The sequence below is a fragment of the Salvelinus fontinalis genome, chromosome 26 (genome assembly GCF_029448725.1).
Source record: "Salvelinus fontinalis isolate EN_2023a chromosome 26, ASM2944872v1, whole genome shotgun sequence".
Taxonomy (NCBI): Eukaryota; Metazoa; Chordata; class Actinopteri; order Salmoniformes; family Salmonidae; genus Salvelinus; species Salvelinus fontinalis.
The window spans coordinates 12,650,345-12,665,345 of NC_074690.1; the positions used below are offsets into that span (position 1 = coordinate 12,650,345).

General features: G+C 41.8%; 2 protein-coding genes across 3 annotated transcripts in view; both read right to left on the reverse strand.

Moving 5' to 3' along the window:
- LOC129823655 (enhancer of polycomb homolog 1-like) overlaps positions 1 to 1,951 on the reverse strand; it is a 51,993-nt gene extending 50,042 nt beyond the window's left edge. For both annotated transcript variants that reach the window (XM_055882536.1, XM_055882537.1), the window contains exons 1-2: positions 1,668 to 1,951; positions 7 to 99 (exon numbers count right to left, since the gene is read on the reverse strand). The gene's annotated coding sequence lies outside the window, so the exon portion shown is untranslated. The remainder of the gene's footprint in view (positions 1 to 6; positions 100 to 1,667) is intronic.
- A 4,125-nt stretch (positions 1,952 to 6,076) lies between these two features.
- LOC129823657 (integrin beta-1-like) overlaps positions 6,077 to 15,001 on the reverse strand; it is a 54,135-nt gene continuing 45,210 nt past the window's right edge. Inside the window, exons 8-15 of the mRNA XM_055882538.1 lie at positions 13,173 to 13,358; positions 12,441 to 12,581; positions 11,616 to 11,818; positions 11,174 to 11,412; positions 10,659 to 10,881; positions 10,268 to 10,503; positions 9,779 to 9,945; positions 6,077 to 7,634 (exon numbers count right to left, since the gene is read on the reverse strand). Coding sequence (XP_055738513.1) covers positions 7,569 to 7,634; positions 9,779 to 9,945; positions 10,268 to 10,503; positions 10,659 to 10,881; positions 11,174 to 11,412; positions 11,616 to 11,818; positions 12,441 to 12,581; positions 13,173 to 13,358 — 1,461 coding nt within the window. The 3' untranslated portion in view covers positions 6,077 to 7,568. The remainder of the gene's footprint in view (positions 7,635 to 9,778; positions 9,946 to 10,267; positions 10,504 to 10,658; positions 10,882 to 11,173; positions 11,413 to 11,615; positions 11,819 to 12,440; positions 12,582 to 13,172; positions 13,359 to 15,001) is intronic.

The following is a 15,001-nucleotide window of genomic DNA, read 5'->3' on the forward strand; positions in this document are numbered from 1 at the left end:
GCTTACCTATAGTAATGGCAGACATCGGATCTAGCCAGGGTCCAAGAGTTGTAGATTCCACCCAGGGTAATCCATTACAAAAGACAGCATTATTGGGATCTGAATGGGAATAAAAAAAACAAAGCAGTTATAATTTCTTTGAGTGTTTGTAATTATAGGGGTCATCATGTTGGTAGGACAGGACTGGGACAGCAATTCCAATTGCAAAGAGCAACTTAAATCAAAATGTGCATCAGAGTAGGAGTGCTGATCAAGAATCAGCAGCCCCCCCCGTCCGTCCGTCCGTCCATGTCATCTTATTATCATGATCTAAAAGGCTAAACTGATCCTAAAATCATCACTCCTTCTCCGACATCCTTTAATACAGGCCCAGGACAAGTATAGCGTTTAGTCTCTGACATGCAGGGGCCAGGAGTAGTTTGATCAAGCCACTCCACAGGTGTATTATGTTAATTACCATCATTCCAAACAACTTGGCATTAGTCATCACAGATTCCTTCAGTCAAATTTCAAGTACTAAGGGTGCGTTCGTAAATTTATTCTGGCTATCTACTCCGATTTCAGACGAGTGTGCCAGAGCTCAGAATAACTAAGGAATTTACGAATGCTCAACACCTGTTAAATACGACAGGTGACAATAAAAATAGGCAAAAACACATTATTAAATTGTCAGCAGCACAATTAGTCACCAACACTCTGGGTAACAAAAACCAGGAGGCTGCTGAGGGGAGGATAGCTCATAATGGCTGGAATAGAGCCAATGGAATTGTACCAAACACAAAGACATGGTTTCCATGTGGTTGATCCCACTCCATTGACTCCATTCCAGCCATGATTGTGAGCTGTCATCCCCTCAGCAACCTCCACTGATAAAAACAGCCTAACCACCACTGCTAGGGTGAGATGTTCTCATTTGTGTCTGGAAGTAGCTAGCCAACTAGCTTGGGTGCTTGACTGCTGTTGTGAGGTCAGAACGCTCGGATCAACCCTACTCCTCAGTCTGACCTTCCAGTGTGTACACTCTGAACGCTCTGAATTTACGAACGCCTAGAGCGCATTCTGGCACTGCAGATTGAATTTACAAACACACCCTAAATCTGAATGTGTGCAGTTCCTTTTTAGATCACTGGTAGTTTGGCTGGCAGTGTTTAGCTATCAAATATAATTAACGTAAACTAGTTAGTTATAACGTGACATTCAAATTAACGTTAGTGGTTATAAAACGTATTAGCCAATTTACAACGGTATTGCACAGTTTATACATCAGATTTTAGTATGACCCTTTCTGGAAATGACCGTAACGTTAGCTGGCTCTGGCCCTTTTTCCACACAATATAAAAAACAGTTTGTTTTGCATTTCGCACCTCAGAACAACCTTTGAAAACCAATGACAAGTTACAACACTATCGCAAGCCAAACAATAAAACAGTTTTACTTAGCTAGACAAAAACAATGACGTCAGCTAACTAGCTAGCTAACAATGAAGCTGTCTCGATGCTGTAACGTTAGCCAACCACCGATGTCACGTCAATCAGCAAGCCAACTTGCCATTCGATTGAATTGTAATAACTGTAACTGTCTAGCTAACCATCTTGCAAACAAACCGATTTTCACGAGACAGTTTCGATCAGTAAATTGACGAAGTCAAAGATATCAGAAAAACGTACCATTATATTTACTCCAGGATGGGTGATAACATTTCTGATGATCATGAGATTGAATCCCCAAATGGCCAGACGGCATAAGTGAAACGTAGCAAACGGTATCGTCAAACAAATTCAACGGAGTTATGAAAATACTATTTTTTTAAACTGATTTTAGTATCGTAAAGCCTCCGCCGAACTAATCCGTTGTTTAAATCAGGAAATGATAAGGGTAATTTTAAAGAAGATTGGCAAGCTATCGAAACTAGCTGGCTAACGAATAGGAGAAGATAACTGTCTTGTTGGGGGTTAACAACTTTGCAACAAAAGACGCACCCTGATTGGCCGGCGGCTAGCACCAATCACCTGTAGAGCGCGCAGTGTTGATGAGCTCAAATCCCAAAAGGAGAACGTTCCATCCGTTGTAGCTACATTGTGTAGTGAACCCGAGTCCTCTATCTACCGGTATGTGATTACCTTGGGAATGGACTACCTAACAGACACATTAATAATAGACGCATAGAAAATCTGTCTTTTTCAATTGCAGTGCTGCCTGCTGGTGCCTAACTTCATTAAGGCTCGGATAGGGAGAGGTCAATCTGTACACGATTTACCTCTTCACATAAATCAGTGAATATACCTGGGATTAACATTTTATGTGATGGAACTATTTAAAAATAAAAAAAATCAACCAGGAAGACCCATTGAGGTCAGACTTCTTTCACAATGTAGACATTTTCTTAACACTTTCAACCTAAACTAGTTTAAACTATTGGGAATTCTCCCAACCTGCATTGGAGCGCAGTTCCCCCAAACCCGCTTAATAGAACGCTGTGCCTCCAACTCCTGGTAGCAATGTTCAGCACCACTGTATCCTGTGAAATGCCCTTGTTCCCCTCCCTGGCTGCAGTGGCAGTGTAGCTGCCACACAACTCAAGCATCCAGTGGTGTAAAAAGTATCCAATTGTCACACTTGAGTAAAAGTAAATATACCTTACCAGAAAATGACTCAAGTGAAAGTCACCCAGTAAAATACTACTTGATTGAAAGTCTAAAAGTGGAAGTGGAAGTCAACATACACCTTAGGTCAGTTAGGATCACCACTTTATTTTAAGAATGTGAAATGTCAGAATAATAGTAGAGAGTGATTTATTTCAGCTTTTATTTCATCACATTCCCAGTGGGTCAGAAGTTTACATACACTCAATTAGTATTTGGTAGCATTGCCTTTAAATTGTTTAACTTGTGTCAAACATTTCAGGTAGCCTTCCACAAGCTTCCCACAATAAGTTGGGTGAATTTTGGCCCATTCCTCCTGACAGAACTGGTGTAACTGAGTCAGGTTTGTAGGCCTCCTTGCTCGCACACACTTGATCAATTCTGGCCACAAATTTTCTATAGGATTGAGGTCAGGGATTTGTGATGGCCACTCCAATACCTTGACTTTGTTGTCCTTAAGCCATTTTGCCACAACTTTGGAAGTATGCTTGGGGTCATTGTCCATTTGGAAGACCCATTTGCGACCAAGCTTCAACTTCCTGACTGATGTCTTGAGATGTTGCTTCAATATATCCACATAATTTCCCTGCCTCCACATAATTTCCCTGCCCTGCCCCTGCCTCCTCTTTTGTTTCATCAGACCAGAGGACATTTCTCCAAGAAGTACGATATTTGTCCCCATGTGCAGTTGCAAACCGTAGTCTTGCTTTTTTTATGGTGGTTTTTGAGCAGTGGCTTCTTCCTTGCTGAGTGGCCTTTCAAGTTATCTCGATATAGGACTCGTTTTACTGTGAATATAGATGCTTTTGTACATGTTTCCTCCAGCATCTTCACAAGGTCCTTTGCTGTTGTTCTGGGATTGATTTGCACTTTTCGCACCAAAGTACGTTAATCTCTAGAGATCCTTCCTTCCTGGTTCCATGGTGTTTATACTTGCATACTGTTGTTTGTACAGATGAACGTGGTACCGTCAAGCATTTGGAATGCATCACTCCCAAGGATGAACCAGACTTGTGGAGGTCTACAATTTTTTTTCTGAGGTCTTGGCAGATTTCTTTTGATTTTTCCATGATGTCAAGCAAAGAGGCATTGAGTTTGAAAGTAGGCCTTGAAATACCTCCACAGGTACACCTCCAATTGACTCAAATGATGGCAATTAGCCTCTCAGAAGCTTCTAAAGCCATGACATAATTTCTGGAATTTTCCAAGCTGTTTAAAGGCACAGTCAACTTAGTGTATGTAAACTTCTGACCCACTGGAATTATGATTCAGTTTATTATAAGTGAAATAATCTGTCTGTAAACAATTGTTGGAAAACTGACTTGTGTCATGCACAAAGTAGAGGTCCTCACCGACTTGCCAAAACTATAGTTTGTTAACAAGACATTTGTGGAGTGGTTGAAAAACGAGTGTTAATGACTCCAACCTAAGTGCATGTAAACTTCTGACTTCAACTGTAAGTATCAAAAGTAAATGTAATTGCAAAAATACACTTAAGTATCAAAAGTAAAAGTATAAATAATTTCAAATTGCTGCACAAATTATTATAATTTTTTTTTTTTAGATAGCCAAAGCATTTGTGTTTAGTGAGTCCTCCAGATCAGATTCAGTAGGGATGACCAGGGATGTTCTCTTGATAAGTGAATTAATTGGACCATTTTCCTGTCCAGCTAAGCATTGTGTTAGGGGAAATGTATGGAGTAAAAAGTACATTATTTTCTTTAGGAATGTAGTAAAGTAAAAGTAGTCAAAAATTGAAATAGTAAAGTACAGATTCCCCCCCAATACGACTTAAATAGTACTTTAAAGCATTTTTACCTCAGTACTTTGCACCACTGCCAGTATCTGCAAACTTCTTCACTCAAGTCATCAGGCATTACATCAGCAGCAAGACTGCAGGTGCAGGCATCTGAGAACAGTGGTAGCTGTATTTCTGTTGTTCAGATCATGAGACACTATCCTGAGATTTATCCTGAGTTGGAAAATTGATGAATTGGCAAGGATAAGATAAGGATAAGAGAAATGCATATTTTAAAGGTCCAGTGCACTCCAAAACTTGATTTCCTGTGTTTTGTATATATTTCCAAACTATGATGTTGGAATAATACTATTATAATGATAATGCCCTTTTAGTGTTTGAAAATAGCTGCAAATTATACTGAACACAAATATAAACGCAACATGCAACAATTTCAAAGATTTTACTGAGTTACATTTCATATAAGGAATTCAGTCAAATGAAATAAATTCACTAGGCTTAAAATCTATAGATTTCACATGACTGGGAATACAGATATGCATTTGTTGGTCACAGATACTGTAACTTAAAAAAAGGTTTGGGGCATGGATCAGAAAACCAGTCAGTATCTGGTGTGACCATTTGCCTCATATAGCGTAACACATCTCCTTCACATAGAGTTGATCAGGCTGTTGATTGTGGCTTGTGGAATGTTGTCCCACTCCTCTTCAATGGCTGTACAAAGTTGCTGGATATTGGCGGAAACTGGAACCGGCTGTCGTACACATCGATCCAGAGCATCCCAAACATGCTCAATGGGTTTAATGTCTGGTGAGTCTGCATGCCATGGAAGAAGTAGAACATTTTCAGTTTCCAGGAATTGTGTACAGATCCTTGCGACATGGGGCTATGCATTATCATGCTGAAACATGAGGTGATGGCGGTGGATTAATGGCACGACAAGGGGCCTCAGGATCTCGTCACAGTATTCTGTGCATTTAAATTGCCATCGATAAAATCCAATTGTGTTTGTTGTCCATAGCTTATGCCTGCCCATACCATAACACCCCCGCCACCATGGGGCACTCTGTTCACAACATTGACATCAGCAAACCGCTTGCCCACACAACCCCATACACGCTGTCTGCCATCTACCTTTTTGTTTTAAGTGTCTTGTTTGTTACAGAAATTTTATTCTGAATGGGCTTCTGAATGTTACAGTTGAAACCGGGATTCCACCGTGAAGAGCACACTTCTCCAATGTACCAGTGGCCATCGACGGTGAGGATTCCCCCACTGTAGCCAGTTACGATGCCAAACAGCAGTCAGGTCAAGACCCTTGTGAGGACGACAAGCACGCAGATGAGCTTCTGAGACGATTTCTGACCGTTTGTGCAGAAATTATTCGGATGTGCAAACCCACAGTTTCACCAGCTGTCCGGGTGGCTGGTCTCAGACGTTCCCGCAGGTGAAGAAGTCGGATGTGGAGGTCCTGGGCTGGCGTGGTTACACGTGGCCTTTTATTGTTCCCAGCACATGGTGCACCTGTGTAATGATCGTGCTGTTTAATCAGCTTCTTGATATGCCACACCTGTCAGGTGGATGGATTATCTTGGAAAGGGAGAAATGCTCACTAATAGGGATGTAAACAAATTTGTGCACAACATTTAAAAGAAATACGCTTTTTGTGAGTATGGAACATTTCAGGGATCTTTTATTTCAGCTCATGAAACATGGGACCAACACTTTACATGTAGCATTAATATTTTAATTCAGTATAGTTCATAGATCAATAAGAAAGAGTTCCAAACCTCTCTTCCTTTCCTCACTTTGACCACTCCCAGACTATAACAATTCTTGCTTGAGAAATTGCTCTTCGCTAAGAAGCTATTTGTTTCTTTTTGATCATTTTAATTGAAAACAATCACTTAATTGTTACCCAGAAATGATTGGATATTGAGATAAAAACAGCTGCATTGGACCTTTAACTGTAGAAAACATGTGGGTAGCATAAGATAGGCAGTGAGTAGAAAGCTGGATTCCCTGAACATTCCCTGGAAATTGTAACCTTGGATACATTCCACTGGATTCTCTCTAACAGTAAGATAAAGCAAGGACACAATAATTAACACACACACATGCAGCATGTAGCAATGTTAGGGTAATTTGTATTGGAACTTTAATAAAACATTTCAGAAATAAAATATTTGCGAAATGTGAATTTGATGAAATAAAAATACCCTTTAAAAACAAAGAGCACGGCGTGTTCTTACAACTAAGTGGGATGTTTGAAATTTTACAAAGATCTAACTGACATCATTCCCATAACACTGATGTTTATAACTGAAATGTAATCACCATTATTCAATGGAAGACAGTTTGATCAAACCATCAAATTAGAAAAGGATTAAGGTGAGAATGATTTGACAGCAAAAAAGAAAGCTGGGGCTTTAGGTCAAGTAAAAAAACATTCAGAACCCCATTCAGAATTACATTTCTTTAACTGAAACAAGACACTTAAAACGAGAAGGCAGTGAGTCATGTCTTATTTGGCATTGCTATTAATGAGGAGTTTAATAGGGACCTGAGTCTACTTTAAAACAAAAAAATGTAAACCTGGAGCCTATAATACCACTACTGTACTTGATTTCATTTATAAAGATTCACAAATATCGTGACAAACCCCAAAAATTATTCAACTGATTGTTCAGGTTGAAGAAAGTAATTGAAAAGAAACATACCTTTGCTTCCAGCCTTTTCTGTCACTAAAATATGGCTTAGACAGAATCCATTGCCTACAAACTGTACACATTACAATTTATTGCTGTCCCAATGGCCAGCTATCGCTACATATCTTGTCCTATATCGACATCCAATTTCACCCTCAAAACAGAAAAAATGGCTCCACGGTTCTTTGAAAGACACAACCACACCTTCAATGACCCTACCATTCCAGTGGCAAAAATTCAGTTTTAAAGGACTCTCAAGTTCCCCAAACAAGGTAAAACCCAAGTTTATACATACTGTACAATTCAAACAATGCATAGAAAAAGCAGTTAGTAAAACATACTGAAATGGTGGCAAAATGCACTGCTATCATTTGGCAACTAAAAAACCAAAGTGAACATAAAACACCCCTCCTTCCATATTCTTTTGCATACAGTGTTGTAATGACAGAGGAAGCGCCATCATTTGCCCTCGTATTTTGGATTGAAAACAGTTGTTACGGCACTCTTGTAGATGGGATTCACTCCCTGCAAAAGACAAGTAAAGAGAGAGAGTGAGGTAAAGGGTCACCATGAATACTATGTCTTTGTCCCAAATGTCCCTATATAGTGCTATACCTTTGACCAGAGCCCATAGGGGAATGAATAGGGTGCCATTTGGAATGTAGCCCAAAAAGAGAATAATTAGGTTGGATCCACTTCACAAATCACAGTTTGGTTCAAATGAAATCAGATCCAGAGCAGCCGCTCCATGGTTTGGACAATATGATTTGACATTTTGTGAACAAAGCAGTCACATGTCCAATAATATTGCATGTTAATGGCACACACAACATGCAGTGAAATACATGTTAAACCTTAACCCATTTAATAGATGAGGTCATCCCAATGCGATAGACCACCATTGCTTTTTTTCTTTCTGTTTTATTCAAAGTAAATTTCTTAGAAAAATGTGTTGTTCAATTTGCCTCAGTACCATAAACCTTAAACTCACTGCTGAAATGAGAAAATAGTTCTCTTACAGCTTTTGTTTTGAAGAAGAGAATGAACATATGAGCTGAAAACGGGTATGGAAAAGATGCAACACTCAAGCACAAAACACTCCAAAGGGAAAGTAAAGTACATGCAGGAAGAAGGGAAAAGAAAGATGGGCAATACAAACGGAGCCTTATAGGACCATGCCTTTACGCCCATAGCTTGGGTTCTGGAACTTAGTAATAGGGCCCTTGTATATAGGATTCTCTTGCTGTGGTCGATGAGACAAACATGGCTTCGAGAAAAGACAAGAAAGAGCATTGTCACGACTTCCGCCGAAGTCGGCCCTTCTTGTTCGTGTGGTGTTCGGCGGTCGACGTCACCGGCTTTCTAGTCACCACCGATCCATTTTTCAGTTTTGTTTTGTCTGTATTACACACACCTGGTTATAATTCCCCTATCATGTTCCCTATTTAACCCTCTGGCATACATTTCTGTTCTGTCCGTGATTGTTTGTTTCGTTAGTGGTTGATGTTAGTGCTTGTGTGTTTGTTATATTCCCTTTGAGGAATTTTTGCTTATATTTTGAGTAAACACTGTTGTTTTGCTCAACACCTGTGTCCTGCGCTTGACTCCGATACATCTCTGCACACAACCCTGACAAGCATGAAAAGAAGGTGAAGCAGTGAAGGGTTTGAAACAAAGCATAAAGGCTTAGCCACCATTACCAGGAACTGGTATAAAGTAGAAGCCACACAATTTGAAGAATGGCTAAGTATAATCCAATAAATGTTTAATATGGAAACTTGACATATGCCTTAAGACTCCAAAAACCTGTATTTGAAAGTAACTGGGAGAAATGGATATCATTCACAAATCAGGAAGACTTGATGAACTAATATCTTGTTAACAATACACCATCACAACTCTGTTTCGTTCTTGATATTATTCTGTACCTATTGGATGGCAAATTCTGTTTGTTTTAATTTATTCTTTAGTAAAAACAACAGTGTGTGTGTTTTTGTACTGTTTTTTCTAAACTGTCTTGGATAAAATCCAAGTATAAGTATTTAGCCTACTAAATAGTGTATATATAGAATACAAACATATCCAACCAAAATGGTTTAGCAAAGGCCATGCTCTTGAGACTGAGGTTCTGTCCCAAATAGCACCCTATTCCCATTATAGTGCACTTCCACAACTTTTGACCAGGTCCCACAGGGCTCTGTTCAAAAGTAGTGCACTCTATAGGGAATAGTGTGCCATTTGGGTCTAGACCAGAGGCTATAGTCTATCTCAGCACACACGTGCTCTGTCATTCTACTATGAACATGGAATACTGTTGCTATGACTTCAGAGCACACTGAGCAGCTCCATTGATTTATTTTGGTAACATCAGCTTTATTGCCTATTATGGGCATGTAGTACTGATGAGTGAACAGATAGTGGCAGCACTGCTACCCTAGCCTAGCCAGGGAAAAGCCCATAGAGCAAAGGTGAATAAAGTCTGTCAGCCTGAGCAGTGGCCTCTGTGCTGCAGTTGTTGGCACAGAACAGAAAGGAAAGGGGAGATTGAGCCAAAGAGATAACCAAGGCACACAGAATCCCCTCTGCACTGATATCTGCAATGTAAACAATATAAAGCATCCACTGCAATTATTTTCTGAAAGCAAGTTTGTTGGTGTGATCCGCCTTACCGTGTCCCACTTCGCGTTCATTTTCTCCTTCTCGAACTTGGCAAACTCCCTGCGGTCATGGATGATCATGAGCAGCTTCCAGATGAGAAGGAGGGCCAGGCCGATCAGCACGATGCCCGCCACCACGCCAGCCACGATGGGGATGATGTCAGGACCCGCTGGGCACTCTGGAGCACAGAAGGGCACACACACACGTGTAGAGTCAATGGCAACATTCTGCATTTACAGTTAATCACATACAATGGACATGGGCCTACACTGTGTGTGGTCCCTAATGGCATATTATTCCCTTTGTAGTGCACAACTTCCTTTTGTAGTACACTACTTTTGACCAGAGACCACAGTGCCCTAGTCAAAATGTGTGATTAGTGACACAGCCTGTAAAATGCTTTACAGACATCGAGCCATTAGGGCAGGCTATTCTTAAAATGGATAATCAAAGATTTGTATTTCTTTCAGAGAGTTGAGCAGCAACATCTGTCCACTCACCCAGAGTGTTGACCACGTAGACCTCCCTCTCTGTGTGGTTCCTGACGGCGTAGGTGTAGTAGAACCAGCAGTCGTTGGCGTCCCTCTCCTTACAGTGGGATAGGGGGTAGGACTGGTCGGCTGGCTGGGGCAGCTTATCCCGGTCCTTCACTCTGATCAGGTTGAAGTAGCTGCAGTCCCTCTCACACGTGTCCTTCTTCTCTCCTGTCTCAAAGGCCCGGCACTGAACACAGTCCCTGTAGAGGACAATCATCATTCAAACAAACGTTATTGTCCCAGAGCTAAATTTGGTCTGTAACCAGGGGTAACATGATAAAAGTCCATACAAAAGACCTAAAAACAGATCACACAAACAAAAAGACTGCTTAGACACCCTGTGTTTCAGGCTCACTTGTGCTCAGCGCAGACTCCGGGGCAAGTGGGGCAGATCTCACAGGTGGGACCCTGGAACTTGGGGTTGGTGCACTTGCAGACGCCACACTCGCAGGTGCCCCGGCCATTACATATCTGCTTGTTGGCTGCTAGGCAGGTGGAGGTGTCCAGGGAACAGTCGCAGGCGCTGCCCGTGTAGTTGGCATCACAGATACACACCCTGCACTCACAACGTCCATGTCCTAGTAGAGGGGAGGGGGGGGGGGGGGAATAAGAGGTTCAATCAATGCTAGGCCTACACAACTCAACCACCCATTTTGAAGAATCACCCAATCTAAAACATTTTCTTTCACACCATGTCTGAGGAAAGGGGTGGAGAAAATGGAGGTTCGTTCAGTTGTTTATTCTATTAATTAGCCTACTCATAATGGCTGTGGTACTGTTACAGTACGCAGCAGTGTCCAATGAACTCAATGTGTCAACAAAAACTTGTATAAAAGTAGTCAAACCAAGGGGGCAAGCCACGGGTCCTACCTCCGCAGAGTTTGTTGTTGGAGCGGTCACAGTTGAAGTTGTCACACTCGCAGAACTTCCCACTGTAACGTTCTTCTGGGTTCTCTCTCTTTTTACACTCACAGGTTCCACACACACAGTCTCCGTTGTTGCTGCAGATGTCTGTACCGTTGTCCTTCCGACAGTTAGCGTCCAGGTCGTCCGTCCTCACCTCGTCTGTACTGCACTCACACAGTCTGCCAATACGGCCCTCGTTGCACCTGAGCCAAAGCAAGAGACTTAGTATGCGTCCCAAATGGCACCTGTATCAACACCGTAGGCCTGCAGGGCTCAGGTCAAAAGTAGTGCACTATATAGGGAATAGGGTGCCATTTGGGATGCACACATGCACTCAGCGTATAGTTTCAGAACAACATTTCACACCCCAAAAAGTAGAACTAAAACAACTGTTTTTATATCGTACCTGCAGGCTCCACACTCAAAGGTCCCGTTGCCATTGTGGCACATCTCGCTGAGAGGTTTTCCATCTTTGGAACATTCACATTCGCAGATGAAGTTGAGGACGATCTCCACATTCTCAGTAAAACCCAGGGGCTTGATTGTAATGGTCTCGGACTTGCCTTGAGGCGGACACTTCTCGGACTTGATGGCAATCTCAAAGGACACCTAGATGATAGGATGAAGGTATTAGGGCGATTCAGTCGAAAAGTCAACCTGTGCATGCACAAAATGTTAGTCATTTCCAAACTAAACGTCCATAATGCTGTATTGGTGCAAAAATGGTTTTGTTAGTCTAAATGCTATGTAAAATGGTTTTGTTACAGTTTAAATGCTATGTAAAATGGTTGAGTTGTATAGTGCTATTCAACTGGTAATTTTCCATGACTTAAGTTTTCCTCTTCTCACAGGAGTGATTTGCTGCTGGCTCTTTATCTCTACGGGCTCCAGAGGCCTTGCTCAATGTTAAAATCTTCATGCAGCTGAATAGGCTCTTATTAACTGGATAACGACCTCTGCCTGATCCTTGGAATGAGTTTTCCTCAACAGCTGGAATCACCCGTTAGTAAACTCCTGGACACTGGCATTGAGAAAGGCCTCTTGAGCGGAATAGTTGACAATAAACAGTCTCAACGATATTCCCTCTTCTTGTTTTTCATTGGTAAACTCCTAAAATGTCTTGGATGGTTTATACCTTTTCCAGATGTAATACATTGACACATTTTTATTCTCAATCCATATTTCAATAGAGACCAGACGACTAAGGAAGGCTGTGCTAGCTCACACTTACCTCATCTCCAATGGAGATGTTAGAGCATTTTCTTCCATTCTCTCCTGTTCCTACCCAACCGTTCTTGCAGATGGACTTGTATGTTATGGATACACCTTCAGGCAGCTTGCCGTTTTCCAGAATGACTTCAGATGACAGAGACTATCACACGATATAGAGAATATCTTCAGATGACAGAGGACAGAGACTATCACACAACATACAGAGAATATCTTCAGATGACAGACTATCAAACCACCAGTGCTTGACCTGGGCAGGAGCTCACCGGAGCGGAGTACAAGCACCTCTAATGTTCTACTGCTTGAGTTCCTGTTCCTCTTCTAGAATATTAGATCAAAAGTATTGTGGAGCTCCTGCACCTAAATATAAACAGTACCGGCATCCAAAATGACTACCGGCACTTATTTCAGTAAAAGTCAAGCACCGCAAACAACACACAGAGAAGTTATTCAGATGACAGAGACTATCAAACATCCTACAGAGAATTTCAACAAAATATGTCAATAGAAGAACAGTAGTGCTCTATATAGGGAATAGGGTCCAGTGCACTATATAGGGAATAGGGTACAGTGCACTATATAGGGAATAGGGTCCAGTGCACTATATATGGAATAGGGTCCAGTGCACGATATAGGGAATAGGGTCCCATCCCAGGTATTTATTTCCTGCACAGTAATTATTAGCTTTACATCAAACAGCCATTCCAAGTCAAAGTTATGGAGTTAAACTCACGTTGTAAGAATCGATAATGAGCTTGATGACATTGCTGGAGTTGGAGGACAGAGTTCCTACTGCAGACTTGGGGATGAGGTTCTTCAGTTCTCTGTAAACAGGCTGGAATTCCTCAGTAACAGCAAAAATGGTCTGAATGTTGTTGTCGCTCAGTTTCTGGACCAAATGGGCAATGGAGGGATAGTCCTGTCAATTGAAAAGAAATGCAAGATGAAAATGTCAAAAACAAAGATCCAATGATCCAAACCACTGAGACATGTGCCAGTCATACAGCATGTTATACCATATTTTTTTTATTTTTTTATTTCACCTTTATTTAACCAGGTAGGCTAGTTGAGAACAAGTTCTCATTTGCAACTGCGACCTGGCCAAGATAAAGCATAGCAGTGTGAACAGACAACAACACAGAGTTACACATGGAGTAAACAATAAACAAGTCAATAACATGGTAGAAAAAAGAGAATCTATATACAATGTGTGCAAAAGGCATGAGGTAGGCAATAAATCGAATAATTACAATTTAGCAGATTAACACTGGAGTGATAAATCATCAGATGATCATGTGCAAGAAGAGATACTGGTGTGCAAAAGAGCAGAAAAGTAAATAAATAAAAGCAGTATGGGGGTGAGGTAGGTAAATTGGGTGGGTAGTTTACAGATGGACTATGTACAGCTGCAGCGATCGGTTAGCTGCTCGGATAGCAGATTTTTAAAGTTGTTGAGGGAGATAAAAGTCTCCAACTTCAGAGATTTTTGCAATTTGTTCCAGTCGCAGGCAGCAGAGAACTGGAAGGAAAGGCATCCAAATGAGGTTTTGGCTTTAGGGATGATCAGTGAGATACACCTGCTGGAGCGCGTGCTACGGGTGGGTGTAGCCATCGTGACCAGTGAACTGAGATAAGGCGGCACTTTACCTAGCATAGCCTTGTAGATGACCTGGAGCCAGTGGGTCTGACGACGAACATGTAGAGAGGGCCAGCCGACTAGGGCATACAGGTCGCAGTGGTGGGTCGTATAAGGTGCTTTAGTAACAAAACGGATGGCACTGTGATAAACTGCATCCAGTTTGCTGAGTAGAGTATTGGAAGCTATTTTGTAGATGACATCGCCGAAGTCGAGGATCGGTAGGATAGTCAGTTTTACTAGGGTAAGTTTGGCGGCGTGAGTGAAGGAGGCATTGTTGCGGAATAGAAAGCCGACTCTAGATTTGATTTTGGATTGGAGATGTTTGATATGAGTCTGGAAGGAGAGTTTGCAGTCTAGCCAGACACCTAGGTACTTATAGATGTCCACATATTCTAGGTCGGAACCGTCCAGGGTGGTGATGCTAGTCGGGCATGCGGGTGCAGGCAGCGAACGGTTGAAAAGCATGCATTTGGTTTTACTAGCGTTTAAGAGCAGTTGGAGGCCACGGAAGGAGTGTTGTATGGCATTGAAGCTCGTTTGGAGGTTAGATAGCACAGTGTCCAGGGAAGGGCCGGAAGTATACAGAATGGTGTCGTCTGCGTAGAGGTGGATCAGGGAATCGCCCGCAGCAAGAGCAACATCATTGATGTATACAGAGAAAAGAGTCGGCCCGAGAATTGAACCCTGTGGTACCCCCATAGAGACTGCCAGAGGACCGGACAACATGCCCTCCGATTTGACACACTGAACTCTGTCTGCAAAGTAGTTGGTGAACCAGGCAAGGCAGTCATTAGAAAAACCGAGGCTATTGAGTCTGCCGATAAGAATATGGTGATTGACAGAGTCGAAAGCCTTGGCCAGGTCGATGAAGACGGCTGCACAGTAATGTCTTTTATCGATGGCGGTTATGATATCGTTTAGTA